This window comes from Cucumis melo, chromosome 9, assembly GCF_025177605.1.
Source record: "Cucumis melo cultivar AY chromosome 9, USDA_Cmelo_AY_1.0, whole genome shotgun sequence".
Lineage (NCBI taxonomy): Eukaryota > Viridiplantae > Streptophyta > Magnoliopsida > Cucurbitales > Cucurbitaceae > Cucumis > Cucumis melo.
Genome location: NC_066865.1, coordinates 20,405,603 through 20,431,279, shown reverse-complemented (window position 1 = coordinate 20,431,279; position 25,677 = coordinate 20,405,603). Strand labels below are relative to the sequence as shown.

The following is a 25,677-nucleotide window of genomic DNA, read 5'->3' as shown; positions in this document are numbered from 1 at the left end:
TTTTAGATAAAAAAAGGAACATTTTTTAATAATCTATTTTGTACAATACTTTTTGAAATTATGTTAAATACATTAAAAAAATAACAAAAGTCCCAAAAGAATAAGCAACATGAGATGATATAATTTTTTTAAAGAAAAAGAATGGTATCATTAGATGATGAACACATAAGCAAAGGTTTTTCCAAGGAGAAAAAAAGAAAAAAAAAAAAGAGTTAAAGAGAAGAAAGTCTCTTAAGAAAGTAGGTTAGGAAAAAATGAATGATGATAATGAAGATTGAAAAAAAATGAGAAAAAGGAATGATTTTTAAATGAGAAAAACAGCAGCAAGAAACAGAAAGCAAAAGGAGATTTACTCGACAAGTAATTCTGTTTGCAAATTGGAACCAAAAACCAAATTCTTCTCTCCCAAAAAGCCAAAATACCTCTTCTTTCTGAGAATACGAAGCTCTTTCATTTCCCTCATTGTCTCGTTTCACCTCCACAACCCATAATCCATCTCTTCTTCCTTTTTCTCTATTCAATTTCAAAAGGGTCTCTTCAATTTCAAGTTTTTGCTTCAGAAATTCTTGAATTTATGCCCCATTCCTAGATATACCACACTTCCTTTTTGATCAATGTGATGTAGATTAGTGGAATTTGGGGGTGGAACCAAATGCACCCATATAATCGGCTGCCGAGCAGTGGCCACTCAACTCCGTCACCGCCCCCGTCGCCTCTACGCTCCCCTCGGCTGAGACACTCTCGGTCCAAGGGCGCCCGCTTCACTCAAGCTCAGCAACCTGGCCGGACCTTTCCCCAGCGACTTGCCTGGTTAATCCTTTCCGTTTTACTTCGTCGCCAAGGGATCTTCCTTTTTGCCCCTTTAATCTACATCTCCGGTATGCTTCTTTATATGGGTACTGTCTCTTTTGATGTCGTTCCAGTCATCAAGCATCGTCCTGCTCCTGGCTCTGTTTATCGAAGTCCGCAACTCCTTGCCAAGCTTCGTCATGAGATGGATTCTGACAACACTTCTACTGATGCGGTTCGTATTTGATTCTCTTGTTGGGTTTCTTGATGTGGGGTTGATTTGTTTTTGCTTAGTTTTTATTGAATTAATCGGAAACGCAACGTAGGTGTCTTGTTTTCTTGTTGCTTCTTTTCTTTTCTTTTCTTAGTAGTTGTGTTAAGGAATTTCGTGACATTTTAGATTTGAATTTGATTGGTTTCTTTGGATTTGTTGATTTGTCTCCCGTGAGTTTCTGCTTCAATGGATTTGGCAACGTTTCTTGATCTACTCTTCGTAGTTCAGAATTTTTTTAGTTGGTCTTTTGTTGGGTATTGCATACTGACGAATTGGTAATTTGCACTTGCCAATTGAAATGAGTAATGCTCAAGATTTGAATTCTTTTGTTTCGTTCTCTTTCTTTTTATGGAAAAGAAATTCGTTCTATGTTGAGATTGTCTCATCTTCTTTCTGGGGGAGGGGATTTGTTGATGTGAGATAGATGAGTAACTCTCATTTGCTACATATTTCTATTCCTGGTATTTAAATTAAGCCGGTTGGGTTTTTGATTTCAGTCGACTATCTTTTCATGAGTCTATTTTATGCTGTAATGGATTGATAGAAAAGTTTGAAATGACTGCATCACTTTGTCGAGAGATTAGGTTGAGTTTTGAAGTTTATGATCTTTGAGTGGGGAAAAGGAAAATAGGCTTCTGTTCAGTCTTACGGATATGGCAACCTGGGACTGAGCTGTTTTCTTCAACATAGATGAACAGAAGCATAAAGTCTATCTTCTATTAGTAAAAGTCCGGCAAGAGAATTGGTTATTGGTTTGAAATCTATTGAACTATGGATACTTTTTGGAAAGGGTTCAAAAATTCAAAAAGAGAGTTACTTTGGAAGTGTGCAAACTTGGCTTTTGTGTAGGTCTCATCACCTATGGTTGGCGTGCAATTAAAGAAATTCTTTAATTCCTTTCATCTGCATGCAGTTGCACTTTTGATTCTTCTGAAAAGTGTTACCTGAAAATCTATGTCTTCTTTATTTCTTCCTTGAAATTTTGGTCGATTCTAGAATCAATGCCTTTTCTCTATTAAGATGTTATGAAATGAATTTTATATGTCAAATGTATTTTCTGCATTTCTTGTTAACATTAAATATTCAAAATAACTGCAGATATCAACAATATGGAAACACTCATATAAAGGTGGTCAGTGGAAACCCTGTATCAACAATTCTTCAGGAGGTAAAGGACAAGTTAATATTGTTAATTCTGGAAATCGAGTTTTCTGTCCATTTATGTTTCTTGCACATGTTTATTTCCTAAAATATAACACACTTCAAGAAATGGGAGACCTTTCAATGATTTTATTGCATTTTGAGAAAATCCCATTTTCTGTTCCATTTTAATTCTGGAAATCACTTTATGCCACTCAGTTTTTACCTTGAGGTTAGCCCCAAAGCCACTTTGAGAGGCGGCAGCATCTCTGAAGCCATTCTGTGTTCCTCTTCCTTCCATAGATAGTTGATATCACTGTTAGAACGTTACGAAGTTACTCAGCTATTGCAGTGGTGATGCATTTTCTGTTCATGGCCCTGCTTGAACTTTGTCCTTTTACCATCCACTGTGATTTTTTATTATGACTACTGTACTTTGTCTTCAATTGATCATTGGAGATAATTTTAGATGAAAGATTGTTTATTATTCAGATGAGATGCTTGTTTAAAACACTGAATAGTTTTTTTAACTCTGTTTAACCGAACTACTTGTTGGATATGTGTTATTGCTCTTGTGTTGTTCTTAGTCAGACTTGTTGCATTTTCTTTTAAATAAAGTTTTTACTTGCCCACTTTTTTTTAAACTCAAATTTCTGTTTCATTTATTCTTTACAATCTCACGTCTGAATTTCTCTTATTTTTATAGGCCTACCTGAGTCAAATGGGTATATTTATGTTGAGGCAAATGGAGGTCTAAATCAGCAGAGAACATCAGTTGGTTTCTTTTTCCTCTTTTTGAATTTTTTGCCTGTTCTTTAAATCACCTACCACTCAACCCTGTGAAAGAAACTGTTCTCTAGGAAATAACTTTCTCTGTAATCATGTTTTTTCTCATTCTATGTTGTTACTTACTGTTATCTATATATTGTAGATATGCAATGCGGTTGCTGTGGCTGGCTATCTTAATGCAACACTTGTAATCCCGAATTTTCATTTCCACAGCATTTGGAGAGATCCTAGGTTTGTCCGCATATACTTTATACTGCAAATCAACACTTTTGTTGATGGTTGATGTTAAGGTGCTAAAGAAACGCTAGAATTCACTCAACCTTTTCTTTCTGTCAAGCTGACTTATGTCAATAACACATAGATGGATCGTTTGGATATAAGAACTTTGTTGCTAATCAATAAAGTACTTTTGAAGTTTACGCTTCAACTCTGGTGAAACAATTAGTCTCCTGCGTTATGTACCTACCTATTTACGTTAGGTGTTAAAACAAGCACTTCTATGCAGACGATGTTTGAAACTTTTTTGCGCATCTTTTCTTTCTTTCATTCATACTGGCTGTGGTTCTCTTTATGCAATAATTTTTGTAATGCTTTTTTCTTTTTGGATTACATCAAGGTTTCTTTAGCCATATTTTATATTTTATTTCATTATATTCTTTAGGAAGAGAGGAAGAAATGTTGATAAGTATGCATTTTGGTTGCAATTGATGTTCTTTTGCATAGTACAAACAATATGAATTTCACAGGTTTTATGTGGCATTATCTATTATTGTCTATTTCATTTGCTTTGTGTTAGATTCCTAGTTAATTGATTTCATATATTACTAGCGGTGGGGCTAGTAATACTTCTATTCAGTTGCAAGTTTTTTTTTTTTGGTCATGGCTAGTCTTCAATCATGGAATCAGAGAAAGCTACTTGTTTGTTACTGTATAATTTATAAATAAATTAGCAGCTTTCTTCTTTATGGTTAAATCTAAAATAAGAAGGCATAACCATTTGGCTAAGTAAAAACCTACTTTCAAGGATAATTTGAAGAGACAAAGTGGTTATACGGAATATTTTTGTCATTGCTAATTTTGGCTTTCCGAGAACAGGCTTGCAGTGCATTCTGCCCAGTGGATCCTTTTTTCATTGCTAATTTATTTTATGTTGGATTTTTTTGTTCAGCAAGTTCAGCGAAATATATGATGAGGAGTATTTTATCAAGACCTTAGAGAATGATGTACGCATTGTAAACAAGATTCCGGAATACATTATGGAACGATTTGACCACAACATGACTAATGTCTACAACTTCAGAATAAAGGCATGGTCGTCCATTCAATATTACAAGGATACGGTGCTTCCAAGATTACTTGAAGAACTGTGAGTGTTTCCTGTTCTAACTATTAGCTTATGGTTTATTGACAATCATAGACTTGCATGGTTAAATGTTTGTGGAAGGTTCCACCAACACATTTTCTGTATGATCTTTCTACGCTTTAAGTTGAGTTCTTAAAGTAGCAATTAACTTGAAAAAGAGATCCTTTGAGTTGCTTCAAAACAATAAAGAAGATGGTCGTCAATTGTAGTAATAGGTGCACCAATAATGTAAGAGAAGTGTTAGAAGGGCTTAACAAAGGAACAACCCGTGAACTTGGAGACAAGGGGACCCCTGCCCAAAAGCTACAATGCATCATAGCAAGGGAGAAACCAAAGTTGGAAGAGCCTTAAAATTTCAAATAAGCATTAGAAGACTAATAATTGATTGGAAACTACCAGGAAGAAGTTTGTTGTATGCTATTGCAAGAAAAGAAAAAACAGTCAAATGTGTGATTTCACTTCGAAAGTTCTTTGATTGATTCCTCCTACATAAGCTAACATAAGCTAACATAAGCAACAAGGATGGGGATGGTGCAAGTTCCTTTGGAGTCTCTGATGAGTGTAGAGGTTTCTGTAAACAAGCAAAAAAAAGTCTCATCTTCTCTGGAATCTTGAACCCCCAAATAAGTTTTATGTAACCAAGAGTGAGAACTTCTTTTGAAATAAAATTTAAAACCTCTTTACGCTTGATGTACATACTGATACAATTGATGTTGAGTCATTACGATCCCTTGCAAATGGATTATGGCTAAAAGCTCAAAAGTTGTGGATATGGCCAAGACAATGATTTCGAGCTTGTGAACATGTCCAAGAGTGTATAGGTTTAATTTTATCCTTATGGTACTCTACAAATAAAGGGTTTCATTCTTTTTCCCATAGAATTTCGCTAATTAGAGAACTTTTCAACCATTCCTTTGCTTTGACAGTGAGTTGTGAACAACTTTGCTTCTTTACCTTTCTCCCTCCTATTCAATATACATTTTTTTATGAAAACAAGTCTCATTCTCCCTCCTATTCAATATACATGTTTCTTCTCTACTTAATCAATATGAATTATTAATATTAGTATTATTATTTTACCATTTCCAAAAACTTGAGGTACAGCACAATCTTCTCTTCCAATGTGGTTCCGTGGATTATCCCTGGAGTGTATATATAGGGTATTGCGTATCTACTATGGATAAACTAAATTTTAGGCGTTTGATAAGCATTTTGTTTTTTTAAATTGTACTTGTTTTCTCACTGATTTTCATTTTTCTTAAGGAATCATTCAAGTCCATAGCCAAATTTAAAAAACACAAACAAAACTTTAATATATATATATATATATATATATATATATATATATATATATCATATATAGTTTTCAATGGGAAAACAAGAGAATATCATTCGAATGGGAAAAACTTGTTTTGGATTTTGGAAATGCCCCCTAGAAAGTAGACAACAAAGCACAGAAATGCATTGGTGGATGTAGTGTTGTGTGCTTATTTAGTTAATTTTCAAAAGATCAAAAACCAAAAACCAAATGCTTATCTAATGGGGTTTTAATCTGCTTGTTACTCATGGTCTGAATAGTTTGACCTTCGTTATTGAATAATTTGGTGTTTATTCACTACAGGGTTATAAGAATTTCACCTTTTGCAAATCGATTGTCATTTGACGCTCCTCCTGCTGTTCAACGTCTTCGATGCTTAGCAAATTATAAAGCGTTGAGATTCTCTAATCCCATATTATCCTTGGGAGAGATTTTGGTTTCTAGAATGAGAGAACGCAGTGCCAGTAATGGTGGCAAGTATATTTCTGTACATCTTCGCTTTGAGGAGGTACCTTCTAAAAAAAGTTGAATCTGTTTAAATCCTTATAAACGAGTTAATGAAAACCTGAGTATTTTGGTTTGGGGACATCTTCCTGGTTTCAAACTTTGTTAACTTGAAATGCCAGGATATGGTTGCATTCTCGTGTTGTATTTTTGATGGTGGACATAAAGAGTTGGAAGACATGAAAGCAGCCAGAGAAAAGGGATGGAAAGGGAAATTCACAAAACCGGGCAGAGTTATACGTCCTGGTGCCATAAGGGTTAACGGAAAATGCCCGATGACTCCTTTAGAGGTGCTTGCTGTTTCTGCTTTTGCATTGTACAAGCTATACTTCACGATGCTTCGATCGCACTTTCAATTGGATAATCTTTTAATTGTTAGATCAGGAGTTTTGTTTATGGACCTAATACTTGTATTGAACAGGTTGGTTTGATGCTTAGGGGGATGGGATTTGACAACAGCACTTTCATTTATTTGGCATCAGGAAAGATATATGATGCTGAGAGAAATATGGCTCCGCTTTTGGAGATGTTTCCAAATCTGCTTACAAAGGAAATGCTGGCATCACCTGAAGAACTTTCTCCATTCAAGGTTTTGGGATTTTGAATTTTCAGCTATTCCTTTTATATTTGTAAATTCGATTGGAGATCTACTTTATCTGTCTTTTATTGACTGTAGTTTCGTTTTCAGAATTTTTCTTCCAGGATGGCTGCTATAGACTATACTGTTTGTCTCCATAGTGAGGTGTTCGTGACAACACAGGGTGGCAACTTCCCTCATTTCCTGATGGGTCATAGAAGATACTTGTACGGTGGACACTCCAAAACTATCAGGCCAGACAAGCGGAAGTTAGCATTACTTTTTGATAACCCTACGATTGGGTATGTGCTCACTCCATCTCAGTAGTCCAAGTTCTTTAATCCGAGGCATCATATAATATGCTGAACTAAACTAAGACTAAGTTGCAAAATAGCAAGAGGCCTGGAAAACATATTAGATCTAGCCTACAATTGAGGTTTTAGAAAAATCTGGGTAGTAACCAAGGTAGTATGGTTGGCTTTGTCCCATGTTGGTTAGAATGGAATGACCAATATGGTACTTGAGTGGCTTGGCTCTCCCATCTCTATAGGTGACTTTTGGGGTGTGGGTGCTCAAGTACTTAATAAAATCTTTCAGTTGGATAAATCATGGGGTCTCAAAAACTCCTTTGGTTTGTGAGTGCATATATATTTTGTTTGATGAGAAACAACCAGCTCCAAAGAATGGATCTCTACCCTCAACTGCAGATCCCAATCCAAAAGATCACTTTCCTCCCAAGATCTTTGAAAGTCTCTTAAAGTTCTACAATTTCTCTCAAGCGAGATAGCAGAATAGCCACAAAAATGCAAGCATGTTAAAAGACTTTGCCCTTATCTTGAGAGGAGGATTCAAGAGGAGTTTCTGTATTGCAAATATCCCAAAACTACTCGGTTAAAACTCTCTGTTCATTTCATTTCAAAATTGTCTAAATAAGGCAAAGATTGCCTGGGACTTTCAGGAAGTACTTTGGTTGTTCTGTGAACTATGAACAATGTGTGCGCTATAGTCCATTGAAAGAATAAGAAGATTTTCAACTTTGAACTTTCAATAAGAAAAGATGAAAGAATACACGAGCGTACAAAAAACCAAACCAACAAAAGACAACCCAACTAGAGAAAGAAGTTGTAATTGTACAAAATGGTGCCAATAGAATAATTACAAAAGATCTTTGAAATTGAAGCTCATAAAGAACTATGACCTCAAAAATTGCATCTCCACAAAATCTGACCTAGATCATCCTCAGCCTTCCGGCAGAGAATAAGAGGATTCTCATACACTACTAGTAATCTAGCTATTGTACAAAGAATGTTCACTCCCCCATCCTTGGTGCACACACACATGCACATACGAGGATTTGGATTAAGGTAGGGGTGCCTTGACTATCGGTAGAGGGAATACCTACATGAATATTCCTTAAAACCAAGTGCAACCAGGTTCTTGTTTCGTGTCTTAAAGGATAAATGGTCGGAGGTAGTAATAATTAAAAGGGAGTAGAGCTCCTTCAGAAATTTTCCTATCATTCAGCATCTTCTTAAGCCAGATGATGCAACATCTGAGTTTTCTTCCAAAAGTGCTCCCGAGATAGATTTTGTCTCTTCCATTCCAGTGGTACTTTCCTTGGGAAAAAGATGTTCTGAGACAATGTTATATGAACTTGGATTCAACTTGGTGCTTCAATCCTGCCAATTGATGCTACTACTGCAATAATTTTAGGTTCACATGGAATTTACTCGGAGGATTTTTTTTCTTTTTTCATTTACCAGCTACGTTCTTTTAACAGTGATTACCTAGGACGCCTTCTGATGTTATAGGAACAACAACTATCAGCAAAGATGAGTTCCTTTTTGCTAAATTCTTGTCTCTAGAATTCCCTTAGTTCTAGTTCTTTTAGGCAAGGAAAGGAGTTTGGAGTGTTGACAGCATATGATATAATGCCATATAATACAAGTGTCTTCTGCTTCAATTAAGAGGACCAACAAGCGTCCACAGCTCTCTATCCACAAGTTCTCCATCAAGAGGTTACATTTGGGCATCTCCAGGAGGTTAATCCAACTATTTAAGATGTCACTTCCCTTTCACACATTGCATAACCCCTGCCACCGTTCTGACTCCCACAATGTTTAGATATTATTTTTGTCAAAATATGTACTACAGTACTAAATGGTGGATTAATTCCAATTTAGTTTCTAACACTAACATTTTGCATTAATACTCTTTCTCTTATTGGATGTTAAAACTGATAGATCATAAACTTACATAGCATGATACTCCATTGAGTGGGCGGAAACTTTAGGCTATCAAGAAGAAGAAAGTTTCTAATGCCTCTACATTTTTTAAGAACTTGGCAGAAATTTCTATTTTTTCTCTCTTTGGTGCCCTTTCTTTATCTAGTTTTTTTTTCCCAATCATACATATCATGCCATTTAAATTTTAACATTTATCAGTGAACAGGGTATGGAAAATGTTAAAATGTAAGAAGATTAACTTGAAACTTTTTAAACATTAGGGAATAAATTGGAAAAACTCTACCCATGAGGTGCTGAACCATAGTCATTATGTTTTCTTGTCCAGAAGCTGCATTAATAGTTTGATCTTCCTCATCCGAATTTCAGAAGAAACACTTGTGCTATAATATTTGAGTTGCAAGTATGTTGAGTATGTCAAGTCTGAAAACCGTTTAGACGAGGTTTAGGATTCTTTCCTCGGGCCACTAGTCTAATGATAATTAGCTGTTGAAATGAATGAGAATGGGCATTATTTAGTTTTTTATTAAATAGTTTGATAGGCTGCAATCTTCCTGTAGGTTTTCCATTGAAAACATCTTATTAGAAGTTGAAGGTAACAATACTCTAGAATTTGAAATGAAGTCATAAAAAAGAGTCGCTCTACAAGTATGCTCTCTTTATTCCAGCTTATTCTTTTGAACTCACTCATAGTGCTCATGCATATGCTTGTCCTACTTATGTCAATCACTCACTCCCCGGTTACATGCACAATCCTCTCTTCATCCTTTTGAATACGAAACTGAACGTGAGAGTTACTAGATGCGTGATACTTTCCAAGATCTTCATTTGCAACCTAATCTATTTTCATCTTGACAAAGTCAATTTCATTGTATGCTTTCTTTGGATCAAGTTGATGATCAAATAATTGTTTAATTCTGTTTGTCTTTAGTTCACCTAGTGTTTGGGCTACAAAAAAAATAGTGTTCTGAATCTTTCTTGTTAACAATAGCCCTTGGATTTAGAGTTCATTACGATTACAAAGGAAATGAATTATATTCCTCTTTTCTGAAATATGAATGAGAGATAGAGATAGAGGGAGGGAGAGCTGTCATTCTTGAAGAGAGCTAACTTCTTGATATTTTAAACCATAAACATGATGCATTACTTGCCACTTTCCAAATGGTATTTTCAGGTACATCTGCCTTACCTTCTTTTCCTCTTTTTTTCTTTCCCAGATGGAAAAATTTCAAGAGACACATGTTGAACATGCGAAGTCATAGTGATTCCAAGGGGTTTGAGCTGAAAAGGCCGAACGATTCGATATACACCTTCCCTTGTCCAGATTGCATGTGCTTTACCAACAAATCAAATGATACGAAATCGTCATTAGCCCCTTGATTTTCAGAATGGGAGACTTGATGGCTGTATACCCTTGAAAATGTAATCTTGCCAACACAGATTGCTGCTAACCCTCCATTTTCTTTTGTAATTCTTTCATTTTTTCCCTTTCGACACACTGAGAGGGCACACCTGATCTGGGATCTTCAAGGATTTGTAGTAGGGGGTCACATTGATCTGGATCTTTCTGGGAAAGGAAAAAAAAAAAAAACAAAAAAACAAAAAAATAGGATTGTGTAAGAAGTTGCATCTTTTTGGTATTTGGATGCACCTAAGATTTGGGATGACCACAGTTTTATATTGGTTGAGAGCATTTAGGCATATTGCTTTTGTTTTACTACATTTTGAAACTGCAGCTGCTGTATCTACCAAGCTGTAGGGAAAACACTTTTGTTCAATTTGTTTTTCAAATTTTTTGTGATAGGTTTTTAGATAGAGTGCAGATGAATACCGTAGAAGTGTGAGTGTAGTTTTGTTAGATATCAATCATATTCTTTTCTTTTTACTATTATTTCCATTTAGTATCATTCCATTTTCCCTTTTTCTTTCATGTTTTTCATGTCTGTTGTTATAAGTTGTAACAATAAACCATGTAAAGGTGTAAAAGACCCTTCCATGTTTCATTTGCTTATTGATGTTCTTAGTCTTCTGAAATACTGTCTTGACAACCGAATGCGAGGAGTTACGAAAGTATTCATCTTGGTTTTGAATTGCAGCATCCTCGAGTTGACTTATGTTTTGTTTTCAAACATTTGAACAGTTCTAACCACCAATCATTCTCAAATATTTTTCACAGCCCTTTCTTTTTTAATTTTATGATAGATTTTTATCGTTGATACAGAACTTGGGACACATTATCTTTTTATGGCACACACATTGCTAACTAAGGATATCTTAAGCTCAACGTCCAATTGATTTTGATAATCCTCCTATACTTGCAAAAGTTTTAGTTTTTTTACCATTAAACTTTAAACTTAATGTTTTAAAATAGTTATTTCTTCAACTTTTAAGATGAAAAACGACGTAGTGATTGCTTTGTATTAATAGTTATTTCTTCGACTTTTAAGATGAAAAACGACGTAGTGATTGCTTTGTATGATAGTATTAAAGTCATAAGTGATAGAAAGTTGTTTCTTTAATACAATAATAATTACAATTTTGAAAATAAGGATTAAACCTTGGATCTCTATAAAGAACATATCCATTGCTATCAAGCTAAACTCATTTTGATAACTTTTTATTAAGTTTGAGACACTTATCAGCCAAAATTTTTTATTTCAATCCATCTCAGCGTTTACAGCTGTCTTAAGACAACCACTTCATAGCTGCTTTCCATGTGAGGAGTTAAAATATGGAAGCTCCATGCAGGCATAGTTAGCTAATATATATACAAAATAAATAAATAATTGAAGTGTTTTAATCCCATTTAAAACAAATGGTATCCTGATTAAAGGGAAAACAAATTTAGGAGACGAGGTTTTTGTTGAAATGGTGTGAAAACAACATATTAAAACAAAAGTCGGTCACCAATACAAATCAACCTCTTTTGACTAAAAAAAATACAACAAAATTATATAAAACATCTTGTACAATTTAGTCAAAATTTTCGATTAGGTGTTCTTGATTTATTAATTTTCTAATATTTCCAATATCAACTTTATTAGTATAACATTAATGCCACCAGATGTCTAGATTTACTCCAAATCAGTTCACCATTATCCTAAAATGAGTTAATTCTATGAATTAGTTGTTGGATCTATTAAATTTTAGCGTCAAAACTTGCAATTTGACCTTTAGTTTTATTTGGAACAAGCTCATGAGAATCCAATAAATAATCCACCTCTAATCAAACTAAGAAAAATTCTTCTGTTCTATTTCTTCATTAATCATAAACAATGGCGATAATATCATCCCTTTTCAACATCAACTATTTCACAGATCTATTCTTGTTTACTCCTGAATTAGTTGAAGATCCAAGGGCTCAAGAATTTGAGCAAGAGACTAATCTAATAGATACATAACGATCAACTGAGAATCTTCCTTGATGTACAATGCTGTTCTCCAAGAAAGCAAGACCATAACGTCGACGAATTTCTATTTGTCTCGAGAAAAATTACTCGAGAAGTTTATTGCAGGTTCCGACACCAACAGCAGCAGCAAGATGCCAAGCTGCATGAATGAATGGAGTTTGGGGCAAAGCATCATCAGCAATAAAAAAAACACCACCTAACAATGTTGACATTTTGTGCACGTTGTGAGCCATCCTTAAATCTGGATCCTTCAAAGCTCTTTTTGCAAATATTACCTGAATTTTAAAAATGAAACTATACATTAGCAAACCATTAGCATTTATTAACTAATATTCTACTCGTGACAGAAAATAAAATTTTCTTATTTCACAGCAGTGAAGAGACTAAAATTTGAGGAAACATGGCAACTTTGTAAATTGAAAAACTAGGTACAGCAATGATCGAATCCATTGACATCTAAAACCGTATAAGAAAACAGTTGAGCAAATCCAGCTTCATATAGAATGCTGCCATTTGACTTCAGTAAGACACAGAACCAACCCATATCGACCAACGAGTAAAGGAATGAACTGTAAGTAAAAGCGACACTAGAATGTTACCTCCATCATCCCAGTGTGAAGAGCAGAAACCGTAAAGGGCCTCAAAGGCAATAGAAGTGCAGATGCAGCCATCAACAACTTTGGGTTGTCGTTTTTCAGAGCTCCTGTAAGACACTACAAGATAGAGGTAAGAATGCTATTAGGATAGAATTTGGGATATTAAGATAGAGGTAAGAATGTTGGAGAAGTTTGATTATAAATATAGTGAGTGAGATCCGAAGAGGAACACAATATTTGGTGAATGATTTAGGGACTGAAAGGAGCTTCAAGAGAGGGAGGGTCTAAATACCTCAAACGAGCTTTGAGAGAGGGAGGGTCCAAATACCTCCAACATTTGATTTATCTTATAGTTCAGTAATTATTGATTCGTTATTTCAAACATTGAAATTTGACTCTAGAAACTACTACTGAATCATCAACTGAGACATGAGAAAATCCAAGCATCTCAGGTTGAAAATCAGTACATATCAGTAATATAAATGAGATTACCAAACGACTTTTGCAACTTTAAATTAAGGGAAGACAGAGAAAACCAATGAAACTTAAATTTCACATGTAGAAGCTAAATATCTTTTTATTCAGTAGCACCAGTGTTCAGGGATATCGTAGGATGACGATCAGTACATCAAGCATTGTTCTGAACATCATAAACCTCAAACATGCGCAGAAAAGGAACTCAACGTAAATCACCTAATCACACATCACCCAATCAAAGTAATTCTTCATATCCCACATCAACAAGTTTTATGTCTTTTGTGAGTTTTCTTTTCCCGAATTTTTTTTAAAGTACAAACAAGGGGTGTAGATTTGAAATCGAGACCTCTTGGTCCTTAGGTACATATAAGTGTCAGTTAAGATAAGCTCTTGATGGCTCTTTATGTGAGTTGGTAATCGCCCTTTTGTTTTATTTCAACAAACTAATCCATTTTTTAACTTACCACTGTGGCTGCAGCTATCATTGTGTAGTCGGCCCATCTTAGGTATTGTCTCACTTTTCCTCTAGAAGAATGATATAAACTCGAGGCAACTCCGACTCCAATCAATGAATTAGCATATAGCTTCATTGAGAAATTCCTCCTGGCCCCAAAGTAATAGGCAAATAATCAGACAAGCACCTAGACAAATATGTATCACTGCAAGAAAAAGTTCAGCAGCAATTACCTAGGTGCCTGGATTCCAAGAGCAATAAAAGGAAGTGAGGTAAGCACATTAGCCACCCTCTCTGCCAAATTTCGATCACCTACCAACAAAATAAAAGAGGGACAAATATTGAGGAACCATTTATAAATAATGCTAAAGAACGGATCTCAAGGGTATCTTTGTGCTAAGGCCTTGAGATGTTTAAAGATACTCTCCAATTCCTAGATTCAAGCCTCATAGAAAACTTATTTAACTTTTGTCTGTTGGAGCTGCCTTTGAGATGATCTTGGAGAAAAAATCTCAATTCAGCACTACAAAGGTGAAGCGATTTCAAGACTATACCTTGTATACAACCCCCGACAGGTCTCAGACAGGATGGTCTTTGCTCCCATACCCATCTGAGGATCATGTAAAAAACCGTTATTCACTATATCATGTAGACTTACTAAAGCTTGTGGAAATCAGACTGTGCACTAGGATAAATTACAACGATTGCCTCATCATTATATGATTTAGTGGTTTCCATAATATAAGTGATGGGGGCTGTGGAACTTAGATTGATAGTTACCTTTGGCAGGCTCAAACTTGTGACCATGTAATGTAACATAAGGGTGCGAGAGGGTAGGAGTATAGGGAGAGGGAAAATGTTAAGGAGATTACACTTTTGGTAATTAGAGTAACTTCTAGCAGTTTTTATGTTACTTACTGCTTTAGAAATGGCTGATTCACACTTATAGCTGAATTTCCACAACTACTTTGAGAAAACTCCCCATCTTGTGTAGTCTTTTCCACCGCAAATTGTGACTCAGCCACGATGGTAACTCCATGGAGACCTTCAAGGGCTCTACTAGAGTTTGATTTATTCTGGATACCCATCAGAGTTTCAGTAATAAGCTGAATCATTCTCAATGCCAGCAAGAATCTGCCGGCATCGAACAAAATAACTCTGTCCAGTGCAAACTCCTATGTTGAACTGCACAGGTAAAAACCACAATACTTTCATTTACAGTTGCTACATATACTAACAAAATAACTTATTTCTGAATCAAAACTTCGATTAAAGAAATAAACATTCCAAGAAAAATAAACAAACACAAAAAGGAACCCCACATTAACACTTGTATACTTCTTTGGAATTTTGGTTAATAGAAAAGAAACTTGATAGGCCTACTTTTTCCACTGCCTATGGGACCTTACTTCTTTTAGCGAATCATTGTTTAATCAAGGACAACTCAATTCAATAACCTTGTTAATGAGGGGGAAGGGGGGGAGTTAGAGATCTTTTCAAAGAGAGAAAATTAGAAGAAAAAAAAATTATCCTTACAAACAGCAGGATTGGTTTTTCATGTTAGTTTAGTTGGTAGCAGCAGCATAAACAGCTGTGCATCTCAGTGCTTGTGTACACAACAGTTAATACCTTATACAAATCACCAAACACCAAGCACCCCACAAATAAAAAATTCAGAATCAAAGCATGTACTCATGTTCATTATTTAATCTAATTTTACGATTACAAAGTTAACTCGGAAGCAAGATGAATGAATACACAATACACATACAATGATTATTATCAAACATCATGTCTGCATTACCAAACATCCAATTAAGATCATAGAAATTCAAGTGGGGTCTAAAAAATTCGACATTTTGAGGAACCAAAGCAGAAGAACGACGAAAACCCAGAAGGAATTCAACATCGAAATGAGGAAAAATTAAAACTTCATTCATGAACACACAACCTGGACCTAATCATGATAGAAAGAAGAGAAAACCTGAAGTATTGAGATGCCGCGGCGGCGGGATTAAGCTAAGGTGCAAGATTCAGGGGAGTTTTGGATGCTGGAAAATTAAGGAGAAGGGCATAAAGAAAAGGAGATGCGAATTACTGAAAGGAATCTTCCCTATGGACGGCGCGCATATTCGTATTCCCGAATCTAAGTATCCCGCAGGCAAAAAACTTAAAACAGAATCGCTGGAAAATAGGAGAAATTTCATTACGGTTTCATCAGGGCCCGCGCGAAAGCTATGGAGGGTTTATTTCTTTTTCACATCGAATGGGATGACAAAACTTGGAAGGAGATTAAGAGATATTTTAGTTGAATTACGATCATGATATTATTTAATTAGCAAGCTTGCTTCAATGAATTGGATTTGGAGGCCAACAAAAAGTTGTGGCCATTTGATCTTTGGATTGTGTAGTTTGATGGTTAAGTTTATTTGAACTATAAATAGATAGATATGTTGACAGATCATTTTAATGAGAGAAGTGTGAGATTAGAAAGAGGTTAATCTATTTAATTAACATCCTAACCAACACGAACCTGTCTAGTTTAATTTTAATTTTGTGCTAAATTAGGACTCTCAAGTATCAAAATTTGTGTTGTAGTTACTACAGAATAAATATGAAGAAAATTGTGTTGTAATAACATGGTAGAAACCTAATTTTTTTTTAGGGTAGTTAGCTCCTTTCCTCGATTAGTATATTTTTAATAGCTTTAATTAATCATTTTGGTCTCTATATTTTAAAATATTTGATTTCAGTTTGTATACTTTTGATAAATTTTAAAGTTAGATAAAGTGGCTAGTTTATTGCGAAATTTTTCCATATATATTTGTTGTCTTTGTAAAATTATCGATCATTTGAGTTGGGAGAATATTTTCATTTAAATTGACAATTTTTCTATAAAACATTGTTATTATTATTATTTAGGGAGGGTGACATGAAAAAATAAATCAATTTTAATTACATCACCTATTCATCTACAAAAATTAGAGATCAAAGATCTCCCAAATCTTCCAAATAGGTAAAGAGAAATGGGCAAAAAAGCTAAAAAAACCAACAACAAAACGACAACATAATGAAATAATGAAATGTTTGATTGCAAACACGAGAGCATAAATGTCTCTAGTCACGAACCCCCCCCCCCCCTCCCACATTGTCGCAATATTTCTTATAATTTCAAGAAAACATCAACATTCACCTTTCATTTATCTAGACAAGAAAATCATCACAAACTTGACTTACTTGACTCTAGCTCCCTTGCAATGGTTGGGGTCGACAAGTTGACATGAGTGAAACAACTACTCAACTCTAGATCCAAGATAGATGCAATTGTTCCCTCAAACCCTATTGTAATTTACCTTCAAGGAATGAAACGAATTTACCACCTGTTTAGGTTTTATTCTAAAAACACATTTAAGAGTCTAAATGATAAATAACCATGCAATAATCTCATTTTTCCATCTCTTAATTTTTCCCTATTGGTTTAATGAAATATGTGAATTACCTTTTCTTTAGTAAGAAATTCAACCTACTCGTGCACATCTAACTAGCATATAATTGACTACGTGCATAAAGCGAGCACGCACAAACGTACCAGGCATACGTTTTCAAAGTAATAAAACATGGTACATCGACAAAATTCACAGTAGGTGGAGCACGTTGTTTGCATGAGGTTTCAAAGAAACATGCATGTATGTCGTGGAGTTGAAGTTGTGTTTACGTTGATTTGTGGGGATGTACGTGGTTCCGACTCCTAGTACTTGATCATTGATTTTTTCTCGTTTGAACTTGTTGCATACACTTGATTTAAGGAATTAAGTATAACACATTGATGTTCTTAAAGTTGAAGTCTTAGAAGAATGTTTATATCTTCAAAGGACTTAAGTCTTGAAGTGTTATTCAATGTACAAAAGCTTATAGAGTTTTTTGATTGTAGGGAGAATTCTCTTTAGGTTCCTTGGAGTGTAAAATTTATGAATCGTCAAATGAAGGAGAATCTTTTTATATTTATAGATAGTTGATTAAATCAATACCATATAGATAACTTAATTAATGATTCTTATGTGCCACAGTGAGATATATACCAGTGAATGTTACTCAAAAGTGTATTCAGTGTTAACAGAAAATAAGCTTTTATTTGACCATATTTCAGACTATAGCGTCTTGAGAAAACTAGATCCCCAAAGGAGTACTCAACATGTCCTTTGTGTCGAGTGGGATGAACTGTTCTTGAATGAGCCAAGTGCCTCTTTTCAATCGTCGTTTCTTTCCCAATGAGCTGCGCAATAACCCTCCTATTTTTCCAACATTATTTACTCTTTCATTATAAGAGGAATAAGACTACTCTTTCTCACAATCCATGTGAGTCGTAATTATCAATTGTGATAGACTTTGTCATTTCCCACAATCCATGAGTACGTAGTTTAAAAGATCAATGTTTACTCGTACTAAGCTTTTTTCAACTAACAATTAAAAAGATCGATATCATAAACAATTCTCTAAAGACTATCTGAAGCAGCTCATGGTATAATTAAGTATGCCTTGAATGATGGACTTTATGAGAGTTTATTTATCCCCTCGAGAAAATAATTTATGTTTCCAAGTTTAGAGAGCCTTCCCTACTTTATGATCTCTTAGGATGACATTCGCACCTGCCCAAAATTTGAAAAAAAAACTAGCAACCTAAGAGTTTATTGAACTCTTTAGCTTTAGGCTTTAGCTTGAATGGTTAGACTTTATATCATAAAATTCGTAATTTGTAAATGTTAAAATATTATATTACTCATTAAAGTTGTTGTTTAAGTATGTTCAATATATAAATTGTTATTGAATAAAGAGATTTACTTATGATAAAACTCGAAATTCAATAAACAAGGTTTCAAATGACTATGAGTACTTGAACTTTATGTATAGAAATAAATGTGGATCAAGTTCGAGTAATAGTCTAAATGGTTGATAATATAGGAATAAAGGTTGGACGCTTTATTCTGGGGACACTATGAATGCAACTCAATTGTAGTTAATACAAACAGTGTGATCACAAGACGCTCATGTAAAGACATATTAATTAGGAAATCCTAGACAATGAGATTGGTATAAAATTGAACCACAAAATAGTCACTTTTACGTTATAACATCGTTAAATGATAAAAACTTACTATTTCAATATTGATGACCTAGGTAACTCGACCTTAATCTTGAGCTAACCATGTACTTCTGTTCGCACGAGATTATCTTAATATCTACATACATGAGGTCATTTCATCAGCTTTGGCCCAATAAACCTCCTATTTTAGGGGTAGGACTAGGTGGATAGTTGGAGACCTAAGGTGCAAGATGGAATTCACTCATGCCCGTTTTTAGGGTTAGTAGATAGATTATTCCCTTAAGTGTTGACTTCAGGTCTTGAACAAAAGGCCTCGACCTTTTATTTTTCCGAGAGGGGACATAGTTTATAGGTTGGACCTTAAACAAATTATTCATCAGAGAATTGATCAACTAATTAAGGCTTAAGAAACAAGAAATTTAATTTATATGGTAAAACATTAAATTGACTTATTCGAGATTACAAACAACATGTGAAGGGTACGGTTGATTTATTACTTATGATTATATCAAGTGAAAAAGAATATATCTACAGGAAAAAGAGTACATCTACGAGCTATAGTGGATAATAGTCTCAATTAGTTAACAAATGTTGATTAACTCGGGTAAAAGAAGTGATCAAAAGATGGATAAATGTAGATTTGATGATATCTCTACATGTCCACTCTACCAAATGAGTGAGGTGAGGAATAATAATATTTTATTTTTCAGTTTCAAAAGTTTTTTCTTTGAGGCATTGAAATCTTGATCGCAGGTTGAAATGTCAAGCGTTGAGATCTTGTACCACGTTGAAGGGCGAGGCACTCTGACCGCTTAGTGCATCAATCATTGAAGCATTACACTTTGCCATGGACCATTGTAGCATTACATTTTTTACAGGACCGTTAAGGTGTTAATGCTCTTATATCGACCAATAAGGCATCATGAAACCTACTACTATATAGTCCATCTCCTCGATCGTCTCATTTCGGATCATCAGAAAATTTGTCTATTACAAAATTCTCTCAAAACATCTTTCATTTTAGTTTTCGAGCAAAACCATTCAAAAGTGTTTGATATTTCAATCAATTCCAAGTGCAACTCCTATTAAGTGTTTTCGGTTGTTTTATCTTGAGGGAGATGTGATAATACTAAGAATTTTTTACACTCCAAGCAGAGCTGCGAAACATCTTAAAGAGACCGTGTTACGTGACTCAACCTTTATCTAACAAGTTTTTGTTTTGCACTTATGCATTCAATTCATATGTCCACAAATCTAGGCATTCTAACTAAGCAACCACCATGAGTATCTACACTGAAAAGAGTACAGCTACATGCTATAGTGGATAGTCCTGATTAGTTAACGAAATGTTGATTAACTCGGTTAAAAGAAGATGAGAAGATGGACAAATGTGGATTTGTTGATATCTCTACATGCCCACGCTACAAAACGGGTGAGGTGAGGAATAATAATATTTTATTTTTCAGTTTCAAAAGTTTTTTCTTTGAGGTGAAACCTTGAACGCATTGAAAGGTAAAGCGTTGAGACCTTGTAACACGTTGAAGGCCGAGGCACTGTAATCGCCTAATGTGTCGACCGTTGAAGCATTACGCTTTGACATGACCATTGAAGCATTTTGTCTTTTACATGACCGTTAAGGCATTAATGCTCTTATGACTGATAAGGCGTTATGAAACCTACTACTATATAGTCCATCTCCTCATCTCTTTTTGGATCATCAGAAAATTTATCTATTACAAAATTCTCTCAATTCTTCTCTCATTTTAGTTTTTGAGCCAAGTCATTCACGAATGTTTGATATTTCGAATGATTCTAATGTAGCTCCGATCGAGTGTTTTTCTTTTTTGTTATTGAGGGTGACGTGACAATACTAAGAATTGTTTGCACTCCGAGCAGAGCCGCAAAACATCTTAACAAGAGTGTGTTATGTGACTTAGCCTTTATCTTACAAGTTTTTGTTTTTATCTTACAAGTTTAGGCCTAGGCGTTCTAACTAGGTGACCACCAACCAGATGACCACACAAGTCTAGACGTTTAGTCTAACTAGGCCTCTCCCAACACATTTCGCCTGAACACGATCCCGACATGCATTTATGTGTCAAAAGATCATTTTTCGACGCTTTTTCGCACGTATATCTCCCAACAAATTGGTGTGTTGGGAGATCCCCTTTTCTTGTAGTGAGGTGTCCAAAATACAAACACCTAATTATTGTTGCTTCGCTGTACCGTCCAATATCAATTCCTACAACTTTAAGACCCTAATTTATAGGTAGATAGAGATTTTTTCAAAGTAAAAAATGTTGACAGTTCCTCAGCTCAAAAGATAAAGAGATAGTTGGTTGACTATTGATCATAGTTGAGCAGCTAGCTGAGATGATACAATTCATGATTATGTCAATCCATTTAACTCCAAACCCCAATTTGCCCTTGACTAAAATTCTCTTACCTTAAATGTCCTCATCCAAACTAAGGTTGATTTTCATGCAAAATCATCCCCACTTGACCTAAATACACGGTTAAGTCGGGTTTATTATTCTTGGATTACTATTATGAATTTCTTGAAATCTCAATCAACCTCAAAATAACATGAAGTAGGATAGATTTCTTTCTTTCAACAGAAGATTTAGTTTAAAAGTTGCTACTTAAAGTCAACCTAACTTCTACTCAAATTCTGACATTAGAAAACATAAACAAACATAAAAGAAAAAGCCAAAACAAGAAAGTTAGTAGAGAAGAAAATGACCTGCAATTCTTCTTCTCTAGTCAAACCCTTCTTTTTTTTAAAAAAAAAAAAAAAAAAAACCAACATGAAAATGGGAAAACCCAACACACAACAAATACAACCAAATCTTAGAGAATTGAAAAGCACTTTCTTCTCAAATCTGATTTTTCTCTATTTTTTTCCTTTTGCATTAACTTCAAAACCCTACCTTTTTCCATGAAATCCGTACGGATACCCCTTATTTTTATTTCCCAATGTAGCTCTCTCTTCTTTGTATATTGTTTTTAGTCCTTCTATTCTTTTTTAATTGTTTTTTTTCCCGGAGACATCGGTTATTAATACTTGACAGTCCTCACATTTAATTTCTCTTTTTTTGAAAAGAAAAAAAAAAAAACAGAGACCAAGAATGTCTATAAAAAAAAAAAAGAGTTGAAATTTTGTTAGAAGGATTTTCAAACATTAGGCTTAAATTTTAAGATCATGTGGTTAAACCCATAAGACACGCACCAAAATCTTCTCTATGTTTTTCTTTTTTCCTTTTTTTCTTTTTCCCACTTTCTTTCATTTTCTCTCCTTCCCTTGTTTTTTTTCTCGGGAAACAAACGCCTACTCAGCCCCTCCGCCACCCTTAAAAGCCCGCCTCCGTTTCACGGCGGCGGAATGACACCACAAACTGGAACCTCCAGTCGCCACCGCGCCAGACCCACCACCGCCCTTCTCCTCTTTTTCTGGGTCCTTCTCATTTTAGCTCCGACTACCCTATGTCTTCACCTTCCCCCGCCGCCCCCGCCGTCAAGGAAATTAGCCCGGTTCTCCACGGCGTCCTTTCGCCATGCACCACCTACAACTACAACTTCCCCAGCTGAGCTTCTCGACCGCCGTCAGCCCGCCTCCGCGTACCGCGAAGACAAGAGGTTAATTCATACGGGTCCGAATCCTCTTCACAACTAAGTCCATCAATTTTTGTTTTTTTGTTTTTTTGTTTTTTTGTTTTTTTTTTTTTTGGTTTTGAATATTTTAGAAAATGGGTAGATTAAGATCTGTGTGTTGAACAACTTTTTTTTTTCTTCTTTTTTGTGGAGAAGAATTAGAGCATTAAAAAATTAGCGTTCATAGAGAAATTAATTAATTTTGAAAGCTAATTATTTGATGCTCTTGTTTCTTTCTATCTACTACTAATGTACTGTTCTTTTTTTCTTTTTTTGTACGTTTTGTAACAAAAATTAAATTGTCTTTGAATTTAATTTTCTGTGTATTAATTAATTCTTCTTCTTCTTCTTTCTTCTTTCTTCTTTCTTCTTTATTCTCCTTAACCACTGCAAAAACACTGTATCAGAGAATTTATTCCAAAAATAATACTACTAATAATAAATATGGTATATGTAGCATTCATAGTAATCTGTTTTCATTACTATGAATTAATACTTTATATTAAATTTAAAAAAAAAACGTTGATAAACTTTTGCTTTCCTTGTTATTGACTATTTAACAAATGATTTTAAGATACATTTTCTGAACTGTCGTATGCAATTACTTGTTAAGTAGGGCAATGTAGAAATTTATACGTAATGATATTGGATTAAAATATTATAGGAAAAATAATAAATAGGGGTCATATAATAAGTTTGAATATTACCATATATTATATTAATGTTTGATATGCGTAGTTTGTGTTTGTTTGAAGAGGATGAAGTGTGTAATTGTGGGAATCATTTGTTAATTTTAATCGAAGGATCGTTAAAAATAATTTAAAAATGGATTATTGTTTTTCATATTTCAGAAAAGGTAAATTATGATTGATCTAATCAGATGATCAGTTTTGTCATTTAGTGAAGTCAAATTGTATTAAAAAAAAATTATTCCGTTAAGAAAACAATAGTAATAACATTTACTGCAGCTAATTACCGTGGCATAATTAAATAATTATCCATACAAGAAACTATAATAATATATATTATTTGATAGGAAAAAGAAAAATAAAATATCGAAACATAGAGATTACTATTTATATTAAGAGGATGTGAGAGAGAGAGAGAGAGAGAGAGAGAGAGAGAGAGAGGTAGAGGGAAGTAGAGGATGTGAGTATTTAAAAGAGAATGAGTTGTTGTTTTCTTGATTAAGTGAGATGGAAGGGTTTAAAAGAGAAACCCCACTGAGCAACACACAATTAATGCACACGCTTTTTTTGTATCTGCCAAACCGCACCAGATTACCCAATGCAATCCTAGCCCTTCGTCGGAGAATTATCTCAAGATCTCTGCATGCCAGATTTCACGTCCCCTTCTTCTTCCACGTGTACCTTCCTCATTCCACCTCTATTTCAATCCCTTACACCTCCTCCCACCTGATTCTACTTCTTTTTCTTTTCCTCTTTTATTACTCTTTAAACTCAATTTCAATTTTCTTCTTTAAACCAAATTGTAGTTAATTGTACCAATTAAAAGAATCAATATTCTAAACCATATACTACTTCATCAAATGTTACGGTTAGCAAAATTATTAGTAGTATATGAAGATCAATATGACAATCCACACCAAAATGTGATGTTGTAATCTTATTTAATTGATTTATTCTTTCGATGAGTCCTACTTGATAAAATAAAATCTAAAATTCATATTATTACCATTATTTTAACTAATTATTATATAGTCTACAAGTTGATCTACATTTCAATGTATGGTTAAAAGATTTGAATCAGTTACATTAAATGGTTGTACTTATCACAAAAATAAATTTTAAAAATAACTCACTAGTAGAGCAGTTAATAACTCACTATTAGAACAGTTAATTAAGAGTGAGTTTAAATTAATTTGTAAAGTTTTTTAATTTTTAAAATAATTTATTTTAAGATAAATTTTATAATAAATGTTTATTTATCTTATTTATAATTTATAATAATTTTTAAAAAACTTATTCATCTTATTTATATTTTGTTGTTGGAAATCAATTATTTTTCTTTATGGTTATGTATTTACGTTTCAAGATATTTATGTTTTTAAAATTGAATTGTCTAAAAAAATCAATACAAAAAAAAATAAAATTAATGTTTAGTTTCAAGTAACTAAAAAATTAATAATTTCAAGATAACATGCGGTTAATTTTAAAATATATTTCTGAAAAAAAGATTCAAAACGTGTATTTCTTTATGAAATTAATTCATAACATTTACTAGTCTTGTATGGTAATTTGACCTAAACATAAACATGGTTAGTATAAGACAAATCAAACAGAATTTTTCATATAAACATTTATAAAGAAGTCAAACCAAACATGCAAATGTTTAGATGTTAAACTCATTTTTAAAAAAAAAGTTTGAAAAAAATGTAATCTTACACAAATATTTTTTCAAAAAGCAATCCAAACGAACCCTAAAATAACATAAACTGTTAAAAGCATGTCCTTCCTACTTCTTTATTTTTCCTATATTTTTCTCTTTGACATTTGTTTATTTAAAAAAATGTTCACTTCAACTAAGGTAAAATAGATTGTAACAAAAATAAATAAAAATAGAAACATTAAATGGATCATAGGACTTCAAAATTTTAATGAAGTTATACGTCAGTAGTTGAATGTATGTGTTAAATAGCTGTATATTTTTTTTCAATTGACTATTCTTGTTTTGGTATATTTTCAGGAGAGATTTTGATATTGAAATTTAGTAGTTTTTTATGTTTTAACTTCAAATCTTAATTTTTATTTTGGATAGTACCATATTTGGTATAATAATTTGATAAGAAAAAAAAAAAGAGAGTAATAATATACGAAAAGAAATTAACAAAATCTCTCTCTCTCTTTTATATGTTCTTGGAATTACAGTTTTTTTCTTTTCTTTTTTTTCTTCGCAATGAAGTATTAACAATTTAAAACATATACTAATTAAGGGTATTTTTTAACATTTTTTTTTAAATTTTAAGGTTAT

The 25,677-nt window shown here is 33.8% G+C and overlaps 3 protein-coding genes across 3 annotated transcripts; 2 read left to right on the top strand and 1 right to left on the bottom strand.

The window, feature by feature from the left end:
- The first annotated feature begins 230 nt into the window (after positions 1–230).
- Positions 231–10,904, top strand: LOC103504563 (protein ESMERALDA 1-like). The gene is made up of 10 exons (XM_008468912.3): positions 231–1,024; positions 2,162–2,231; positions 2,910–2,977; positions 3,135–3,223; positions 4,161–4,358; positions 5,977–6,181; positions 6,300–6,467; positions 6,599–6,766; positions 6,866–7,056; positions 10,215–10,904. The coding sequence occupies exons 1-10, from the start codon at positions 653–655 to the stop codon at positions 10,375–10,377; spliced, it is 1,692 nt and encodes a 563-aa protein (XP_008467134.2). The 5' UTR covers positions 231–652; the 3' UTR covers positions 10,378–10,904.
- Positions 10,905–12,229: 1,325 nt separating this feature from the next.
- LOC103504559 (uncharacterized) lies at positions 12,230–16,194 on the bottom strand. The gene is made up of 7 exons (XM_008468909.3): positions 15,919–16,194; positions 14,853–15,119; positions 14,489–14,544; positions 14,168–14,246; positions 13,945–14,083; positions 13,007–13,120; positions 12,230–12,682 (listed from the first exon to the last, which is right to left on the bottom strand). The coding sequence occupies exons 2-7, from the start codon at positions 15,047–15,049 to the stop codon at positions 12,491–12,493; spliced, it is 777 nt and encodes a 258-aa protein (XP_008467131.2). The 5' UTR covers positions 15,050–15,119; positions 15,919–16,194; the 3' UTR covers positions 12,230–12,490.
- Positions 16,195–22,417: 6,223 nt separating this feature from the next.
- LOC103483038 (CLAVATA3/ESR (CLE)-related protein 17-like) lies at positions 22,418–22,708 on the top strand. Its single transcript, XM_008439472.1, has one exon. It carries the CDS (start codon positions 22,418–22,420, stop codon positions 22,706–22,708), a length of 291 nt encoding a protein of 96 aa, XP_008437694.1.
- The last annotated feature ends 2,969 nt before the right edge of the window (positions 22,709–25,677 follow it).